Here is an 18,474-nt window from a genome sequence, read left to right as displayed (position 1 = left end):
TGAGCTTGAAAGATGTCCTACATGGGAACATTACCTATAACCAAATAGAACACATAGGTTATATTACTCCGGATGGGTGTTGAGAATGTGTACTTTTTACACTGACTTTGGGATTTTTTAGTATTTCATCTTTCAGCGATACAGGCCTTTTATGAGATACGAACTATGTATGCATGATGAATCGGGTTATTCATGCATCTATGAATCCTAAATCATCGGGGTGTAGCGGTGTTACGGTATCTCAGTTGCACTCATGGTGGTAATAACTATTTTTTGATTACCCATGCCCGAAGACGGGCAATCATAGATTGATGAATAATAATTAGAGTGACGAGTTAGTGATATAATTGTGAATATGTTACGATCGTACATGGAGGTAGTAGACGCAATTTGTTACTATATGTATAACGAAGTGCGGGTTCCGGCACCATGTTAATATGACCACCATATGTTCAGCCATATTCACAAGCGCACACAGTGGGCGTAGTCAACCAGCCGCCCCTTGACCTTTTCGTCACATGTAAAAGAGTGAGTACGGGCAGAGAGATGTGTGGAGGAGTATAGATCGTTTGAACCGGTAGAGCGTACTTTCGGGAGACCTCGGTTGAAAAACTTGGTAAGTTTGTGATGTCATCACAGCTTGAATGGCGGACACAGATGATCGTGCATACACAAATGTTCATAATGTTATTCATTTATTACACAGATGCTGTCTTGGCGAGTATTTCGATTGAAGGTACTATAGTGTGGGTCACTATACTACTATATTGTATTGGTCACTTTATTACGAATCGAGGCTTGAAAGTATGGGTTATTGTTATATTGCAGTATTTACGAAACCAAATTTGCCTCTTCTGAAAAGTTGCACTTACTTCTTTGAACTTATGGTAGTAAATACCTTTTTTGAGACCTTATCTCGGGGAAGCTTGAGTAGAGGCTAAACACTGCTTGGGTAGTATAAGCACAGGTGATCTTGTGCACGAGAGATATACTATCCAGGGTCCATTTTGAATTGATAACACGTTTGGAGGTGGAAAACGTATTGAGACGAAGTAATAAGGATATTGCAGTGTTTTGCATGATGCCTTGGTTATTTATATATATGAGTTTCTAAAGCCTGTTACACATATGATGACTGCATTATCAGGGCCTTCGGTGTGGCGAGTTCTAGTAAAAGCAAGTTGTGGTAGTTTTGTTTTTCCAGTGGTGGTACTATGAACATTTACTCTGGCAATTCTCCCCACGAGTATAAGACATGCTTGGTAGCCTGTGATTAAGTAAATTAGAGTCATTTAATTAATCGTTCTTTTTTATTTATTTATGGTGTTTTTAGTGGCCCCTGAGGGAGGGACACACTGTCCCGAAAAGCATAGGGCATCACACTGATAAATTGGAGCTACGCCAAAGAAGAATGTATTCATGTATTATGTTTATAAGTGCTTCCTTTTAAATGCTATAGGTGTGACATGTGCGAAAGTTATAGCTATTGGCATTGTAAATGACAAAGCTATTAATTTCGCTATTTTCAAAACCAACACATACATACAAAAATTGTCATTTACAATACCAATAGCTCAAACGTTCCTAATGCGAGACCTATTGCATTGCAAATGCTTGTTTTGTTTGGTTTACATCCGTTCAATAGTTTTTGAGATATAAAAATGTTTTAAAAAGTTGCAGCCTGGGCTTTAACAGGTTAACTCTTTTGTATATATCTGACATTTTATTCTCGATGCAATCTTGCCAATCACATTTTTTTTCTTCAATATGTGATTGGCTGGATTAGGGTTTGACATTTTATTTCCACCATCTTGCAACTTGCGAGTCTGCTTTGACTCATATGTTTATTCCAACCCGTAGAATGTTCAAGGCACTCCAGAGGAAATAGCTCTAAATACTGCACATGGCTTGTGAGTCAGAGCTGACTGATTAGCTCACCAGTGCCCATTTTAGGTGTAGGATTTGACTGTCTTTTCGAGCATGACTCGTAAGTTTAGGCAGTGTAAAAAAAAAACATATATGCAATTGATAAGCGTGGCTCAAATCCACTGGAGTGACTTACAGCACTCACCTATAATTACCTTATAGGAAGTCAGCCGGACAGTGGAGAAGTATAAACAAAAGTCTTTATTAGGCCAAACAACACTCATATGAGAGGGCCCTGTCCGACCTCACTCCAAGGAGTGCGAACGAGAGGACTGACTCTCTGCATCACAGCAATACATTATAATGCAATACAGTAAATGGGGTACGCCCCTTGTGGAAAGTTACCGAGCCTCAAGTTAGTGGACAATGCTCTCATACAGCAGGCATCTGCACCTGCAAGGGATACATTATTATCTCTGCTCAAGGCCAGGGAGCCAGGCTTCGGCGTCTCTGGGCATGAGAACATTACTGATAACGAAACTTGCTAGTTTCGACCACAGTAAGCCGAGAAACGAAAACTGCTGTCTTAGTATAATTCTGTATTCCTGCGGGAGGGGCATGAGCGAGTAGAGCCCGCAGGCACAGAGAGTTACACAAAATGGTGGCACACAGGCTAAGCTAAGAAGCTAATATGGTCACGCATACATTTGAATATAAACGATAAGTAAGAATATGTATTCAGCATAGGTGTATATACGAAATGCATTAGTTAGTCATATGATGCTAACTCACACGTCATCATAGGGTAATTAGAGCGTCGAAAAGTGAATTCTATCAGACCCTCCTTTTAGCATCATTGGCTAACTATAGCCTCATTTATTTGCCAAAGGTAGTGCCGACATCCATTCTAGGGGCAGGACTTTACTACTTCAGTCTAGAACATCTTCTGCAATAAACATTAACCAACTTGCATCAGCAGGAATTTCAGTAATCATAGAAGTCGTATATTGACCTGGTAACTTCTTTTTCGGACGAATATTTGCAGCACACATTGAACAACATGGAGGAAGGCAATATATGCAAAGGCAGCATGACAGTATTACACTAACCACTCCAACCAAACCCATCAGTATTTTCCAGCCCCAGGAAGAAAAGGCACCCCAGAGCCACCCTTGGAGAGACCAAGTTCCATTATCTTGGTGCAGTTCAGTCGCTAATCTATGCAATTTTTGCACTGCCAAGTTAACAGTCGGGGCGGAGTCAGGGATATAAACGCAGCAAGAGGTCCCGATGACGCGGCAGGCCCCGCCCCTATCAGCTAGTATGACGTCAAGGACCATCCTATTCTGGATCGTAAATAATCTCATAGCCTGAACCTCAACAGAGATGTTAGTCGTAATGTCAGCCTCAACCAGAACCACCTTTTCCATTACCCTAGAGAGTCGTCTGATAGCTCTACTATTGAATATAGGACCCCAGAAAGGAAGCAGACCCTTAGAAAAATCAGTCCATTGCTGATACGAGGTATCTGTCTGATCAACGTCCTCTACCTGAAGGTCCCTCCTTTTACGCTGTCCCTGCGGCTGCTCTGGAGTATTGGGGAATCGTCGATGAGTTCTGTGGTAATCAGAGGGAGCCACATACACGGGAGGAATCAGATAAGCCAGGTAGCACACCCCACCCCAACCCTCGGGCAACCATAAGTATCCATTTTCACCGCATACAAAATAGACACTGGGTGGGGCAATCAATGAGGGGCTAACGGGCAGGCGTATTGAAGCAGTCACGTTACAAGAGCTATTTCCAACCTTGATGGGACCCCTTCCCTCTATACAGAAAAATGGAGGAGGACCCACCACAGCCAAGGGTATCAAACTTTTGGAGCTGTCGTTACTCCTAGGGGGATGCCTATAAGACAAGGTGGCGTTCAGTTTCATGAAACTATCCCTTAGCCTATCAGTATCATTTGGTGTCAAGAAGCGACCCAACTTTTTCTCACATGTCTGTATAAAAGTCTGGTCAAAACGTCCGTCAGTGTATATCCGTCCAAGGGAAGCTGAAGGCAAAGGTCGCACTCGCATTGTCATTGTCCACCCCCTATTCTGTAGTCGGGGTGTGAGGGAATCTGGCTGTTGGAAATATTTAACTAGACCTATAAGGGTGTACCATCCCACACAACTATTCACCGGAGTCAAAGGAAGAGCAAGGAATCTATCTTTCTTATAGGCTGCAGAAGGCAAAAGCCCACAAACCCAGCAATCTGTCATGTTGGTAGTGGCATGTGCATGATGCAGTGTTTTAATAAAAACATTATCTTTATAATTTGCACGTATCATTCTTTCACCATATTCAACAGTTAACATTGCATGTTCCGGAACAGCAGTAGGTGTGGGTGCAAATGTGTGCACAGGATAGTATTTATCAACGAAAAACAGTATGCCAAGAGTCACCAAAAAGGCAATTAAAAATATAATTAGCACTCCAATTTTTCCTTTTCGGGAAAGGGCCAACCAGGGGGAATCAGGCTCACGTCTCGGGGGGGCTGCAAAAGGCAGCTCCTCATCAGTAATTGGCCGCCCAAAGGGATACATTCTGTATACTTATCAACACCAAAATCAAAAATAAAAATAAAAATCACACTACTACTAAAAAAAAAATAGTCCCAGACAATCCTCAACCGGCCAGAGGGGTTCTTCAACCCTTAAAAAGGGATCTTCTCCCTGTGTCCTTCAAAGCCTCACAGGCAGGCTTTTACCGTTCATACCTACTCCCACGTCGCTCATCAATACTTTGAAATAAGGGAAGCACTTAATTCGGGCCCCGCACCACGCTTTCAGTCTCAGAGAACACAATCTTCGGCTAAACACCAGGGCTCTTACAAGTCCACCCCTACCACTAAATCTTCTTTTTCAAAATGTCCACTAAGCCCTTCTTCCAGTATTTAGTCCATCATATTCCAGCACTGTACTTATTTTCTTCGGGGCCGGAAATTATAACGAGTGCTCCCTGGCACTTCGGGGTCGGAGAACAAAGCAGGTGTCTCCGTGGCAGATGGGTCGGAGAACAAAGCAGGTGTCTCCGTGGCAGATGCTGAACTTTCCGGTATCTCTTTGCTAGCAACAAGAGGAGTGGTAGAGCTCACAGAATTTTCAATGCTGCTTCGCTCTTCTCCAATCAGTGAAGCATCCGAGAAAGGAACATACCTCGGGATATGTTCACACTCTTGGTCAGCGATGCCGTCTTGCACCCATTGATCATAGGGCAACGGGAGCGGGACCCTCTTCACATGAGAGGCATGGGTCCACGCCTTTCTGCCGTCTATCCGCAGCGCCGTGCGCGTGGTGAGGAGCACCTGACGAGGCTCTGACCACCTGGGCTCCAAGCAAGACTTCCGCTGGTATCGTCGCACCACGACCCAATCCCCTGGGTGGATGGTGTGTCCGGGCCCCTCCGGCAACGGCTTCAGAGTGTCTGCTACCTGCTGATGAATAGAACGAAGATCTTTAGTCAAAGCATACAGATAATCTGTCAACAGAGGGTAAGGTACTTCTGAAAAACATTTTGGACGGGGCACTCCCCAGATATTGGCCGGGCGGCCAAATACCACCTCGTGCGGGGAGACGCCCATTTTGGCATTTACAGTGACTCTTGTGGAAAGCAACGCTAAGGGAAGTGCATCTGGCCAACGGAGACCTGTACTCTCACATATCTTGGCCATTTTTAACTTGAGTGTGCCGTTAAACCGTTCCACCAGTCCTGCTGCCTGAGGATGCAAGGCTGAGTGGAACTTCTGGGTGATATGTAGGCCTTTGCATATATTCTTCACCAACTCAGCATTAAAGGACGTGCCATTATCACTCCAGATCACCCTAGGTAATCCGAAGCGGGAGAAATACTCCTTTATCAACATTTTAGCAGTAGACATAGCCGTGCAGTCCTTTGTTGGGAACGCCTCCACCCACCTACTAAAGGCACATACGACTACAAGGACGTACTTCAAGTTGTTGACTCTTTCCATTTCGATGTAATCCATCTGAATCACCTCAAAAGGGAAAGAGGGGGGTGCAAAATTTCCAGCTGGAACAGGGGTACCCTTTCCAGGATTGTGTCTCAAACACACCATACATTGACGAACCAAATTGGTGGCCATCTTAGAGATATTTTTATTGCTCCACACCGGGTCTAATAGTTTGCAGATACCCTTCGCACTCACGTGAGCAGGCCCGTGTGCCATCGTCACTACTGGAAGGACATACGCATTCGGTAACATCCATCGTCTCTTGTCTGTCACATCTGTCCAACATTCATCCGCATCCAGTCGTCCCTGCCCATCCTTCCATGCTCTCAATTCCTCATCCGTCGCCTTGCCCTGTATGTTCTTGACACTCTGTACCGTGTCTGCGAACATATAATTATCTGGGACCCATCGTGCTGGCCCTGCCACAAACATTCGTGGTAATTTTTCTCTAGCAGTCTCTTTTGCTGTCTCGTCGGCAAAAGCGTTGCCTCGCCCGACATCGTCCACTATTGTCTTGTGTGCACTACATTTTATCACAGCCAATCTTTTGGGTAAAGTCAGTGCCGTTAGCAGTCGTAATATCAGTGGACCATGTTGGATGCGTTGTCCATGGGAGGTCAAGAATCCCCGTTCTGCCCAAAGTCGCCCATAATTATGAACCACGCCAAAGGCGTATTGGCTATCAGTGTAAATGTTGACATCCAACCCCTCACTCAACTCACATGCTCTCAGTAAAGCGATAATCTCAGCAGCCTGAGCAGAATTATAAGGTATTCTAGAAGTCTCTACCACCGTCTGTAATGTCGTTATTGCATATGCTGCTGTCGATGTCCCGTCTGGTAATTTAAAACAGGATCCATCAACATACAGTTCCCCATCTGGTTCTTCCATGGGCCTGTCTGTCAAATCCACCCTCCCCTTTGTCTCCTCCTCAGTCTTATACAAACAGTCGTGTATGTCATCATCATGTGTGTCACTATCTGTGGGGATAGGTAACAAGGTGGCGGGGTTCAATGTGGCACACCTTTTAATTGTCACATGGGGTGCAAAAAGAGTCATCTCGTAACCCGTCAGACGAGCACTTGTTAAATGCTGCGTCTGTGTCCTGTTCAGTAAAATATCCACAGCATGCGGTACCATTACTGTGAGATCTGTTCCCAGCACGAGCCCTGCCGATTGTCTTATAGAAACCGCAGCAGCCGCCGTGGCTCTCAGACAGCTCGGCAGCGCTCTTGCCACATTATCGAGCACAGCAGAGAAATACGCACACGGTCTCTGCTTCCCCCCAAAACACTGAGTTAGGACAGACAACGCGCAACCTTCCGCCTCGTGCACGTAAAGAACAAAAGGCTTCTGGTAATCAGGTGTTCCAAGAACTGGCGCAGAACACAGAGACTCTTTTAGTAACTCAAACGCTTCCTGACATGCGGGGGTCCAGGGTAGGGGTTCGCGCACTTCTTTGGTAGTCAGATACAATAGGGGTTTCGTTAGTAACGCATAGTTAGGTATCCACTGACGACAATACGATGTTATGCCTAGGAACGCGCGCACCTCTCGCTGCGTGTTAGGTACCTGCATGTTAGTGATCGCTTTTATGCGCTCCGGCGTCAATCTCCTCCCCACTTTTGAAAGGAGGTGACCGAGGTAGGTGACCTCCGTTCGACAGTATTGGAATTTCGGAAGGGACACTTTATGCCCCCTTTTAGCCAAATGGTGCAACAATTTCACAGTAGCATCTCGACAACCCAGTTCGTCATCCGATGCTATCAGGATATCATCCACATACTGCAACATCACGTTGCCAGGTGGAAGTTCCAAATCATCCAATTGTGCCTTCAGAGCTTGACTGTATATACTAGGACTCTCAGTGTACCCCTGAGGAATTCTCTTGAAGCGAAAGCTACGGCCAGCCAATGAGAATCCGAAAAGGTACCTGCTATCTTCATGTACTGGAATACTGAAGAAAGCGTTTTTCAAATCAAGGACAGAGAAATATTTGGCCGAAGGTGGAATCATTGTCAATATCGTAGTGATGTCCGAGACCACCGGATACTGCGGCTCCACTACTCTATTCACCTGACGCAAATCAATCACAAATCTATAGACATCAGGAGTATTATCAGTGGCATCAGGTGACCGTCTTTTAAGTACAGGCAAAATAGGGCTGTTACATATATTCGAATCAGTCTCTTCCACTACTCCAGACTGTATTAAATCATGAATTATTTGTAACAATGCCTTCTCACCCCCCCTAGGTATTTTGTATTGCGGTATTCTGGGCAATTTGGCTCCCACCTTCACTCTAATTGATACCGGGGCAATGTCCATTCGTCCCACATCATTATCACTGACGGCCCACAAGCTGTCTGGTATGCCTCGAAACTCAGGTGGCAGCGGGTCGTCTTTTGAAAAGCACTGTAGTGGGCGGGCAACATTGGGTCCTAGAGTAAGGTACACGCCATCCGGGGAACAATAGATGGTAGCATGCAACCTCTTCAATAAGTCTAAACCCAACAAATTTTCACCACAATTTGATGTCAATAAAAACGGTGAATCAACAGTAAAAGGACCAATCGTTAGCGTGAGAGGTTTAGAAATGGGGCTAATCACCGGAGTTCCTGCGAAACCCACGGATATGTTATTCTTGCCAGACAGAGCCGCCCCTGGGACCCGAGAACGAGCCACTGAACTTTTCATTGCACCCGTATCCACTAGAAATTTCTGCTGAGACCCTAGTAAGTCGGCTTCGACATAAGGTCCCCTCTGATCAACTTCCATAAGTACTGGTCCCATGCTCTGTCCTACGCTGTCCTAGTTGTGGGAGAACCCTGTCAAATCATCAACTGAGTAATCATCATTGTAATACTGGCCCCCGCTCCTCTGCGACTGTTGTCTATCTGTCCCGTTGTCAAAGTAATTGCCTCCCGGTCTCCCGCCTCCTTCTGATCGCGCAGCCTGTCTCCCAAAATCACCGCCACCTCTTCCTCGTCCGCGCCCTACACCAGCGCTTGCCTGAAGCAGCGGGCAATCCCTCCACCAGTGCCCCTCCTGCTTGCACTTCGCGCACTGATTCGGTCCCAGCCTGTCTCTGCTCTCACCTCTTCCAAATCCACCTCCGCGGCTCGGCCCTGCACCCCTTCCTCTGCCTCTTGCCACCTGCTGCAATAAAACCCTCGTCTTCAAATCTTTAGCCTTCTTCTCCTGCTTGTCCTTATTTTCATTTTCCCTGTGCTCGTAATATTGCGCCATACTTAATATTCCCGAAGGAGAGGACGTTGTCCACGTGCTCTCCGATGCTTGCAGTCTGGCCGATATCTCAGGCAATAAGTTTGTGACAAACCTGTTGACGAAGAGCCGTAACCCTCCATCCTGTGACACATCCTGTCCACTAAAATCCATATACGTTTCCTCAAACCTCGTAAAGAAATCAGAGACCGCTTCATCCTTTTTCTGCTTGCAAGCCGTCAATTTGTCCCAATCTACCTTTTTCGGGGGGATGAGGGAATGCATATATTTTATAATACGCCCTGGCAAAGCCAATATCTCAGCCTTCGGCTTCTCCCCTGGCTTACGCTCCTTGTCCCAATCTTTCAACTCCTGCCATGTACCACCCAGCTCCTCCGTATGATCCGTACCTTTCACTTGTCGCCACACATCAACCGGGACCAAAAGCCCGAAAAACAATTCAACATCAGCCAACGTCATCACAGTAGAAGACGCCGCTTCCGTAAGCTCTTTGTAATAGGCGGTCGGATTCTTTCTAGAATCCGGCAGCTGAGCTTTCAATGACAGCACCTCACTTCTCTTCCATGGCGTATACACCCATTGCTCCTGAAAATGCGCATCAATTCTGTTCCTTGTTACAGCCCTCGTGAGTGGGTCTAACAGCTCGGGGACCTCAGGATGAAAAATAGGGTGCACCTCTCGCATTGGGTGGAGACCTGGGAAATGGGGTGTACCGGCAGAGGGCAATTCATTCCTGTATTGCAAAAGCGCGCGCAAACTACTCATCACTTCCTTCACCCCTGTGTTCGTTCTGTACGCTCCAGCCTGTATATCCCGCAAAACCGCCGGAGCCACACCTCCATAGCCCTGCTCCCATAACGGTATCAATACACTAGCCATGTGCCACAAAGCGTGCTGCTGCATTAATGGCTCAAAATCTTTCATGGTGGACCAGATATCATCAAACGAATAAATATTATTCCTGGCCCATTGACATGCCTGGTTAGCCACCAAACTTTTTTCATCCAAACCAACAGTAGAACGCGTAAGCAGCTTCCGTACCTGTGAGAGCAATCCGCTACCTGCGCCGCGACTCGGTGTTAGCATCTCCTGACTTGGGGTGGTGCTAGCTGAGACAGTAGGGAGTGCTAGGGAAAATGGCGAGGGGGCGGGTGAAGTGGGCTGAAGTTGAGAAACGAGGGGTGTCGAGGGCAGGGATTGTTGGGGGGCACTCGCTGAAGGACCTGGAATGGCGCTACTAGGGGCCGAAAGTGGCAATGAGGGGTACAATGGCTGCGGGGCATAAGGGGGAGGGGGTCGGGCATTCAAAATGTCCTCCATCTCATCTGGGTCGTCCTCTCTCACTACGTAACTTTTATTTTCCTTCAACCTACAAAGTCTATCTGCGCGCTCCATGCGTAATGCATTCTCATTCCCCACCTGTTCTCTCGCTTTCTGCGCCATAGTCTGGGTGGACTTTTTATACTCCTCTTTCTCCTCTCGCATCTTACGTTTCCTGACCTCTTTCTGCCATATTCGCAAAGAGTCGAACATACTCTGGCGACTACGCCTAGCAAACAATTTATCTTGCAAATAATCCAATTTAGCTTCATCAAAAGAACCCGTCAAAGGCCATTGTAAATCCACATTATCAGCAGTGTATCGATGCCACAAAGTGCCAAACAAAATCGGAACCAGTCCGTGTTTAACATACATATCAAAACTCGGTGTCCCTTCAGGGGGTGCGGGTTGGCTCTCGGCCAGCCTAGTATCTGAGGGTCGACAACAGCATCCAAAACATCGCAATTTGCTAAGACACGGCATTTTTGCTTTATCTCGAATCACAGCTCAAGTTCATTCACACATAAACATATAGACGAACCACGTACACATATACAATATCTCCAAAACACGTGTTACCAAATGGGACAAGGCCCGTCGACCAAGTCCTGGGGAACCTGGACTCTACCGCAGACCGAACAGTACACTAACTGTTCAGAGGAAGGGGAACGAGTCCGCCACCCGTGCGGCACTGCGGATCACTGCGCACTTTACCGCGGGAAACCCGGATCACACCTCCACTGAATCACCACACTAGGAGTTCAGGGTAAGCGCACCAGAGTCTACCCACAATGAGCCACGCCTTCACCACAGTACCATCCGGTCGGATCACTACACACAATTACCTCAAAATACGTCCCCAACCCCTTCAAGTCTGTCAGAGCACCAACTCGTACTCTGAGTTCCCCGGAGCACACTAGCCCCAGGAGCACACCGGCTCCTCAAACCATCGGAGACACTCTAGTCTCCCGGAACACTCCTGTTCCTGCAGCAATCACAGGTGGACCACTCACCTTCCGTTGGCGGCACCGACCTCTACCGTTCTCCACCTCCGGCTGTCAGGACCAACACGGTCAGCTTCAAGTTCCGCCTTCTGGACCCCGGCGTAAGATCCGAACCGGGACCTCTCCCGATCAGCAGGGTGGGGCAGCGCTGCGAGAACCAAGCTCGGCATCAAATGGGATCCCGGGCCCACCGTGCCGACCAGCGGGTCCCCGGTCTTCTGCTGCCCACTTACGGGTGAGAAAGATCCTTATCGCGGGGTCCCTATTCGGGCGCCATCTGATAAGCGTGGCTCAAATCCACTGGAGTGACTTACAGCACTCACCTATAATTACCTTATAGGAAGTCAGCCGGACAGTGGAGAAGTATAAACAAAAGTCTTTATTAGGCCAAACAACACTCATATGAGAGGGCCCTGTCCGACCTCACTCCAAGGAGTGCGAACGAGAGGACTGACTCTCTGCATCACAGCAATACATTATAATGCAATACAGTAAATGGGGTACGCCCCTTGTGGAAAGTTACCGAGCCTCAAGTTAGTGGACAATGCTCTCATACAGCAGGCATCTGCACCTGCAAGGGATACATTATTATCTCTGCTCAAGGCCAGGGAGCCAGGCTTCGGCGTCTCTGGGCATGAGAACATTACTGATAACGAAACTTGCTAGTTTCGACCACAGTAAGCCGAGAAACGAAAACTGCTGTCTTAGTATAATTCTGTATTCCTGCGGGAGGGGCATGAGCGAGTAGAGCCCGCAGGCACAGAGAGTTACACAAAATGGTGGCACACAGGCTAAGCTAAGAAGCTAATATGGTCACGCATACATTTGAATATAAACGATAAGTAAGAATATGTATTCAGCATAGGTGTATATACGAAATGCATTAGTTAGTCATATGATGCTAACTCACACGTCATCATAGGGTAATTAGAGCGTCGAAAAGTGAATTCTATCACAATGCCGAACTCTAAAATGGGTGTCTGGATTTGCTTGGAAGGAAAGCGATAGGGAACAGGACCTAGCTATCGACTAGGGACTTTACCCAACTCCTGCCAGTCAAAGACTGCAGCTCGTGGGTTTGGTACCCAAGGCAGGCTGGGTGCAATGCTTGGCGGTAGCCAGGCCCTGCACCAATTCCCAACTGTGCATTGCCAAATGTGGTGCGCAGCACCAGGGGATGCAAATTAGGTTAATCATAAAAAAATGTATTCACGGAAAAAATGTGAAAACAAAGTCATGGGTCTTGTTCAAATGCGTAAAACCACTGAAATTCACTGGTTATGGTTTTGAATGAACACAACACATGCCGTAGCTCACAGTATCCGCCATGCACAAATCACCTATTTGCCAATGCCTCACACACTACAAAAAGCTAATAAAACAACATGGTGGACCCTGGGAGTTGTGGTGTCTTGTATGCATTTACTATCATAATTGGTGAATTTCTATGATTTACGCTTTTAGGCCAGAATTATCTATGTGTCCGTGTGAATGGAAAAGAGAAGAAAGAGCTGGAAGAGTCCCAAGAAGCAACTAATCGCTGGAAAGGTATTTTGTAATATTTTTTGTAGAAATAGTGTAAACATTCAAATGTTTGCGTCTATTGATAAAATGAGCTTCATTTTCACCTGTGGAAAATGTGAGTCAACAGTTGATTAAAGGCAAATTCAATGTCTTCATTTTGTGTTGAGTGAATCACAATGTCGTCAGCACCACCATGTCCTTGCTTTGTATTTTAAACTAAGATGTTAATGACAGAACCAAGAATTGTGTCCCGAAGGACTCTGACATCTAGTTTCTGCTTGTAATTCAACCGTTTTTTTGTGTGATTCAGGTGGGGGTGAGACTTGGTAGAGTCGTGAGTGTTGCAGAAGGCACATATTCATGTAGTCTTGATGGGCAACACTTCACCTCCCTCAGTGCCCTTGTAACTATTAATGTCTGCTCTAAGCATCTCTTGCCTGACTCATGAGTTTCTTTCTCTTGCAGTTCATATATGTGAACCAGTCTTTCGCTCCTTCTCCGGACCAGGAAGTGGGCACTCTCTATGAGGTATGGTGTTCTAATAGATAGGTACAGACACATTACCTTTGGTTTGGACTGGAAATTGCTTTCAGGTTGCTGCTCCAATGCTATTACCAACTCCAAGCTCTGTGGCTGGTTACCTCGAAGTTGAAAAAGTAATGTAATGGGCAATTCTTATGTCACTAGTAATACACACAATGTCTGAATGTGGACTACACTGTCGGACTCAAAAGGATCTTTTATCCATGCAAATAAACACAAAGAATTTGATAACTGAAAAGAGCCGTTGACTCTGCTTGTTTCTTGTCCTCTCTTTACAAGTACCGGCTGTATTGGAATTATGAGATTCACATTTCCGCAGATGTGTTTATTTTCACATGAGAAAAAAACAGAAAAATGAGAATTGCAGTGAAATGGGGCCTGGAATTGCCAATTCCCCAGGTAATTTCTCATATCTAAGGCGATCCTCAAGGTCCACTAGGTGATGGACCAGATTTTATCCCTGGTGTTGTTAGTTCTGAGAGTGGCGTAAACCTGGTCCATTTTCCAGGCCATTCATAATGAGTGCTTTAGGACATACTTTTTTAGAGTCAGACTTAATCACGATACCCACCAAAAAGTCACAAATGTCTTGTATATTATATTGAGTGCATTGATGTCACCGGCGCTCTTAAGCGTGGTGGGTAGATTATCTGTCATTTTTTGGTGGATGCCCCGGCTCACCAGCTCTAACTATGTAGAAATTCTGCTTTTAAACCGATAAAGGTACATGCCCATTGTGGATTTCAACAGAGCATGCAAGCTACAAGGTCAAGTACATGGCTTATACTTTCATGGTTTATTTAAAAGGGCAGCTCTGCTACAGATTACTTTGGAATGAGTACATCACATGTACAATGTAGAATTTGATTGGCCACCATGTTGCATTATCACAGACACTTCCGACCTCCTCAGGAATGGGGTGCAGCTATTGAGCATACCGGAGGATCCTAATAGCCCATACACAAAAGCAACAATATATAAATAATGCCATGTGCAGCCAGCCGACTCGTATCACTGGTTCCCACTAACCTAAAATGGACATTTTAGAAGAACTGTGCACAAAGGATGGCAAATGAGGATTTCGCCCTTTTAAATGTGTTTCTCCACCCTGCGTGGTTACTATGGAATCCAGTGGTATATTAGCTGAAGTATTCTGGTGAATATTAACCAGATCTTCACTTTATTAAACTTTTCAACCTGATTGCGGTCACAGTTCCTAAGAGTTGGCTCAGAGCCTGAAACAATAGTAGGTAACCAGCATCAGCAAAGCCCACTGGTCACGCCTATTGGCTTTCCTTATGTGTCCAGCTTCCCAGAGATTGTATAGCATGGCTGTAGACAACAAATAAAAAGCCCTGTGACACAGCACCTACAAAATGATGCAAGCGTTTTTATCATTTATCAAGTTGCTTCCATAAATGAAAAAATGATTAACACAAAAGTGTTTTGGGTTTTTTGAAGTTCAGGTGAGGGGGGCAACACTGAGGGAGCGGGTGAGGAGAAGCATCATAATGGACACCAGTGGGGCAAGCATCTTAAAGGATGCTGGCGGGGGGAAGCATCACAAAGGAAAATGGTGGAGGAGACAACAAGGAGGGTGTGGGTTTTTGTAAGCAACATGGAGGGTGAGGAAAACAACATGGACTGCGGGGGCAGGTGAAAGTAACAATGGGTCAGAGAGAGCAATGTGGCATGGGTGGCCAATAAGTACATGGGTGAAAGAGAAACACTATAGAAATACACCACGGCAAGTGCCACATACACATGGGCGACAGAATGCCACTGGGTAAGAAAAGTACATAAGGGAGACAGCTGGAAAACATATTCCCTCTCATACAGTGCTTTAATCCAGAAGAAGAAAAGTGTGCTTCAAATCTAAGATTAGAATGAGACAAGTAATGCACCCATGCTCTAGGGGAGGGACAAACACAAGAAGAGGAAGGAAAGCCCACACTGCTAGCAGTTCAGCAAGAGGCCAATGAAAGTGGCCAATCTGTAGTCCCGCTCTAAGGCCACTGTAAGATGACAATTGGTCTTTTTGCCAACAAGCAGTTGTTGACCTAAAAATGCCACGCAGCACGCAGTGTAACCTTTTGCTGCATATCGCCCTTCTCTTTCGTAAGGAATGTCGGCATTTTGAGATTATTGAATGCTTGCTAGGTCATTCGCTGTTCAACTTGAAATTCTGTTTTCCTTCTGGTCTCTCCTTTAAAAAAAAAACTCCTTTCTTTCTTGCTTTTGGTTTGTTTTCATACTTCTCTTGTCCTCTCTCACTCTTTTATGATCTGATTTTCAACTCCTCTGCGTCTCTTACCACTTCACTTTCGCTGTCTTGACCACATTACATTTTCAATATCTTGACTATTATTTCTTTCGTACATCTGTTTTCTTTTACATGCCTCCTGGTTTCAGTCTATCTTTTTGTTCTCATCTTTGCCTTCTTATCTCTTTAATGTGACTCTCCTATTTTAATTGCATTTGTTATTCCACTTCTTTTCTTTTTCACACTTCCCCTTGTGATATCTTCTCACCTATTTTTGCTCCTGTGCATGCAGATACCTTTTCTGTATGTCCCTCGAGATCCTTCTCCATTTTAATCTCACTCACAGTGTCTGTCAATCTGTTATGCTCACTCTCTCTCATTGTTTACTCTTTCTCTCCGGCGCATATATTTCTAATTCTTCTAGTCCTTTTATGTTTGGAAATCCATATCCATATGTTGCTCCTGCTTCCTATTTTATCTCTCTCCTTTGTCTATTTTACATTGATATTATTCATGATTTAAACATTTTATTTTCTTTGATTGTTTTCTGTTCTAACTGCAAACAGCCAACTGTCTCAATTTCTAAATCGTTTTTTTGTGCGGTCTCTCTTGTCTCGCTTTATACTTTACCTTTCTCTCCCTTTTCTTTTAGAACACCTGTTTTCAATATCTGAATTTCTCTTATCTCTCGATGTCAGCCTCTCCTGCTTCGCCCACTCCTCCTTTCTGTCTCTAATCCTCTTTCTATTTTTTCTTTTACAGTGCTTTGGCAGCGATGGGAAACTAGTCCTTCATTACTGTAAATCTCAGGCATGGGGTTGAACACCCTGGTTGGAGTCAGAGCGGCCCACTAAATGTTATTTCAGGCAAGGAGACTTCGAGGACACTGCCACCGTCCCTGGACTTGTAGCGTGGAGCCTGGCTTTTTCTTTGCCCTCATGGTCTGCAGCTTCTGGAACCATATTTCCACGGCTTGGAGAGCTAGCTGTGGCTGGGGTTTTGGTACAGAATCCCCCCTCTTAGGTTTTTGTGCTCTAGCCCCATGAAGACTTAAAATCTTCCCCCTCTTCCAAGGATCAGACGAAGGACTCAGTCACAAATGTGTCAACATCATTCACTGTGAACTTGGAAATGAGTGTACGAAGTTTATTAGTGTGTGGACCTGTGACAAACACTATACTGCTCACCAAATAAGTAAAAAGTGCTTTAACAGTATATTATCAGGTTGGTAATAAAATGGTCACAATCCTGGTGAAGGAATCCTGTACTACATCATTGAGGTTCTCTGTGGTGGTCAAACATCAGGCATAGCTGATTTAATGAAGTTAATTGTGGCACGTGCCATGCTGGATTTAATTTCCGTTGAACAGAGATGTAATACTTCGTGCCCAGTCAGAGTATTTATGCAGAGATAGAGTGGTCATGTCTGAGCGCCATATTCTAGCAGTGATCTTTAACAGAACACAGATGTCTGGTTCTGTTAGCCCCTTTCAGGAGGTAAGTATCCGATAAGGAATCATGAAGGCTCGCATTCAGAAATCTAGCATCACCCATGTAGTAAGGACCATTCCACTTGGCACTCAGGAAGAGCAACCCAGGATCAACTATTTACTAGAAGGTAAGGGAGCAATTCTAAAAAAGAATCACAGAGCTACAAGACTTAATCAAGTACTGACAGCTTAGATATTTGTCCACTTGAACAACATCATTTATCACTTTGGTCTTCATTTTTGCCCTATACACTTTAACCGTCCTTTCCCAATTTCTTACACAACATCTCACCATGTTCAGCAAGCAATGCTAACAACCTACTTTTATTTCACATCTTTCCATCACTCATTACTGCAGCATCACCTCCGTGCTCACCAAAAAAGCCGCTAAACGCTTTAAACACGACTTCCTTTGGTCCCACCCAGAAACCCCCTTTGCCGACACCTTCTCATCGGTCAATGGACCCTTGAACACCAACATCATTTTCCACACCACACGCAGAGCTCAATGGAAAAAAAGCGTTCCTCACCGTACTCCCCGTCTCCACCACCAGGAAAGCCGCCCATGGCCTAACACTCTCCATCACACCATCCCAACTCTTCCCAGGCAGAACCACCATCACTATTTACAATAACGGGATTGTCCTAATTCAGTCGACAGACAGGAACCTGGAACTACTTGACAACCTGTTCCCCACTTTCAAAGAGCACCTATCCAACCCTCGGGCTTACACTCGTATCTCCTCTTGTCCTACCACCCCTGACCTCACAGCACCCACCCTTAACTCTCCTAACCCAGTTCAGCACCAGAACGACACTCACCTTACCCTCACACCCAGCACCATAGTTAATTACCCACCTGCTGCAGCTACCCCTCCCCACCCCTCAATCACAGACCTAGATCTCGCCCCCTCATACACCACCCGCTCCCCCATCCCCCCTACCAACCCTCGTACCTCCGCTCATCTTCCCATATCCCCCCCACACTTTGCACCCCGTCCCGTCCTCCACACCAATCTTCTCAGAACACCCCTCCTCCCCCAACGGCACCCCACACAACATGACTCTCTCTCCGCCTATCTCCCCCCCCACACTTAGCACTCCCGTCACGCCTAGCCTTCACCCCTCCTTCAACCTTTCACCCCCCACTCTCACTCCCCATTATCCCACCTCCTCCCCCACAACAGCCAGCCTCCACAC

The 18,474-nt window shown here is 45.8% G+C and overlaps 1 protein-coding gene across 1 annotated transcript in view; it reads left to right on the top strand.

The window, feature by feature from the left end:
* ATG12 (autophagy related 12) overlaps nucleotides 1-17,036 on the top strand; it is a 107,718-nt gene extending 90,682 nt beyond the window's left edge. Inside the window, exons 3-4 of the mRNA XM_086928702.1 lie at nucleotides 13,444-13,506; nucleotides 16,547-17,036. Of these exons, the coding sequence (XP_086784828.1) occupies nucleotides 13,444-13,506; nucleotides 16,547-16,606 (123 nt within the window). The 3' untranslated portion in view covers nucleotides 16,607-17,036. The remainder of the gene's footprint in view (nucleotides 1-13,443; nucleotides 13,507-16,546) is intronic.
* The last annotated feature ends 1,438 nt before the right edge of the window (nucleotides 17,037-18,474 follow it).

This window comes from Lissotriton vulgaris, chromosome 7 (assembly GCF_964263255.1).
Source record: "Lissotriton vulgaris chromosome 7, aLisVul1.2, whole genome shotgun sequence".
Classification (NCBI taxonomy): domain Eukaryota; kingdom Metazoa; phylum Chordata; class Amphibia; order Caudata; family Salamandridae; genus Lissotriton; species Lissotriton vulgaris.
The sequence above is the reverse complement of the archived record's forward strand: the minus strand, read 5'-3'. Positions and strand labels throughout refer to the sequence as shown.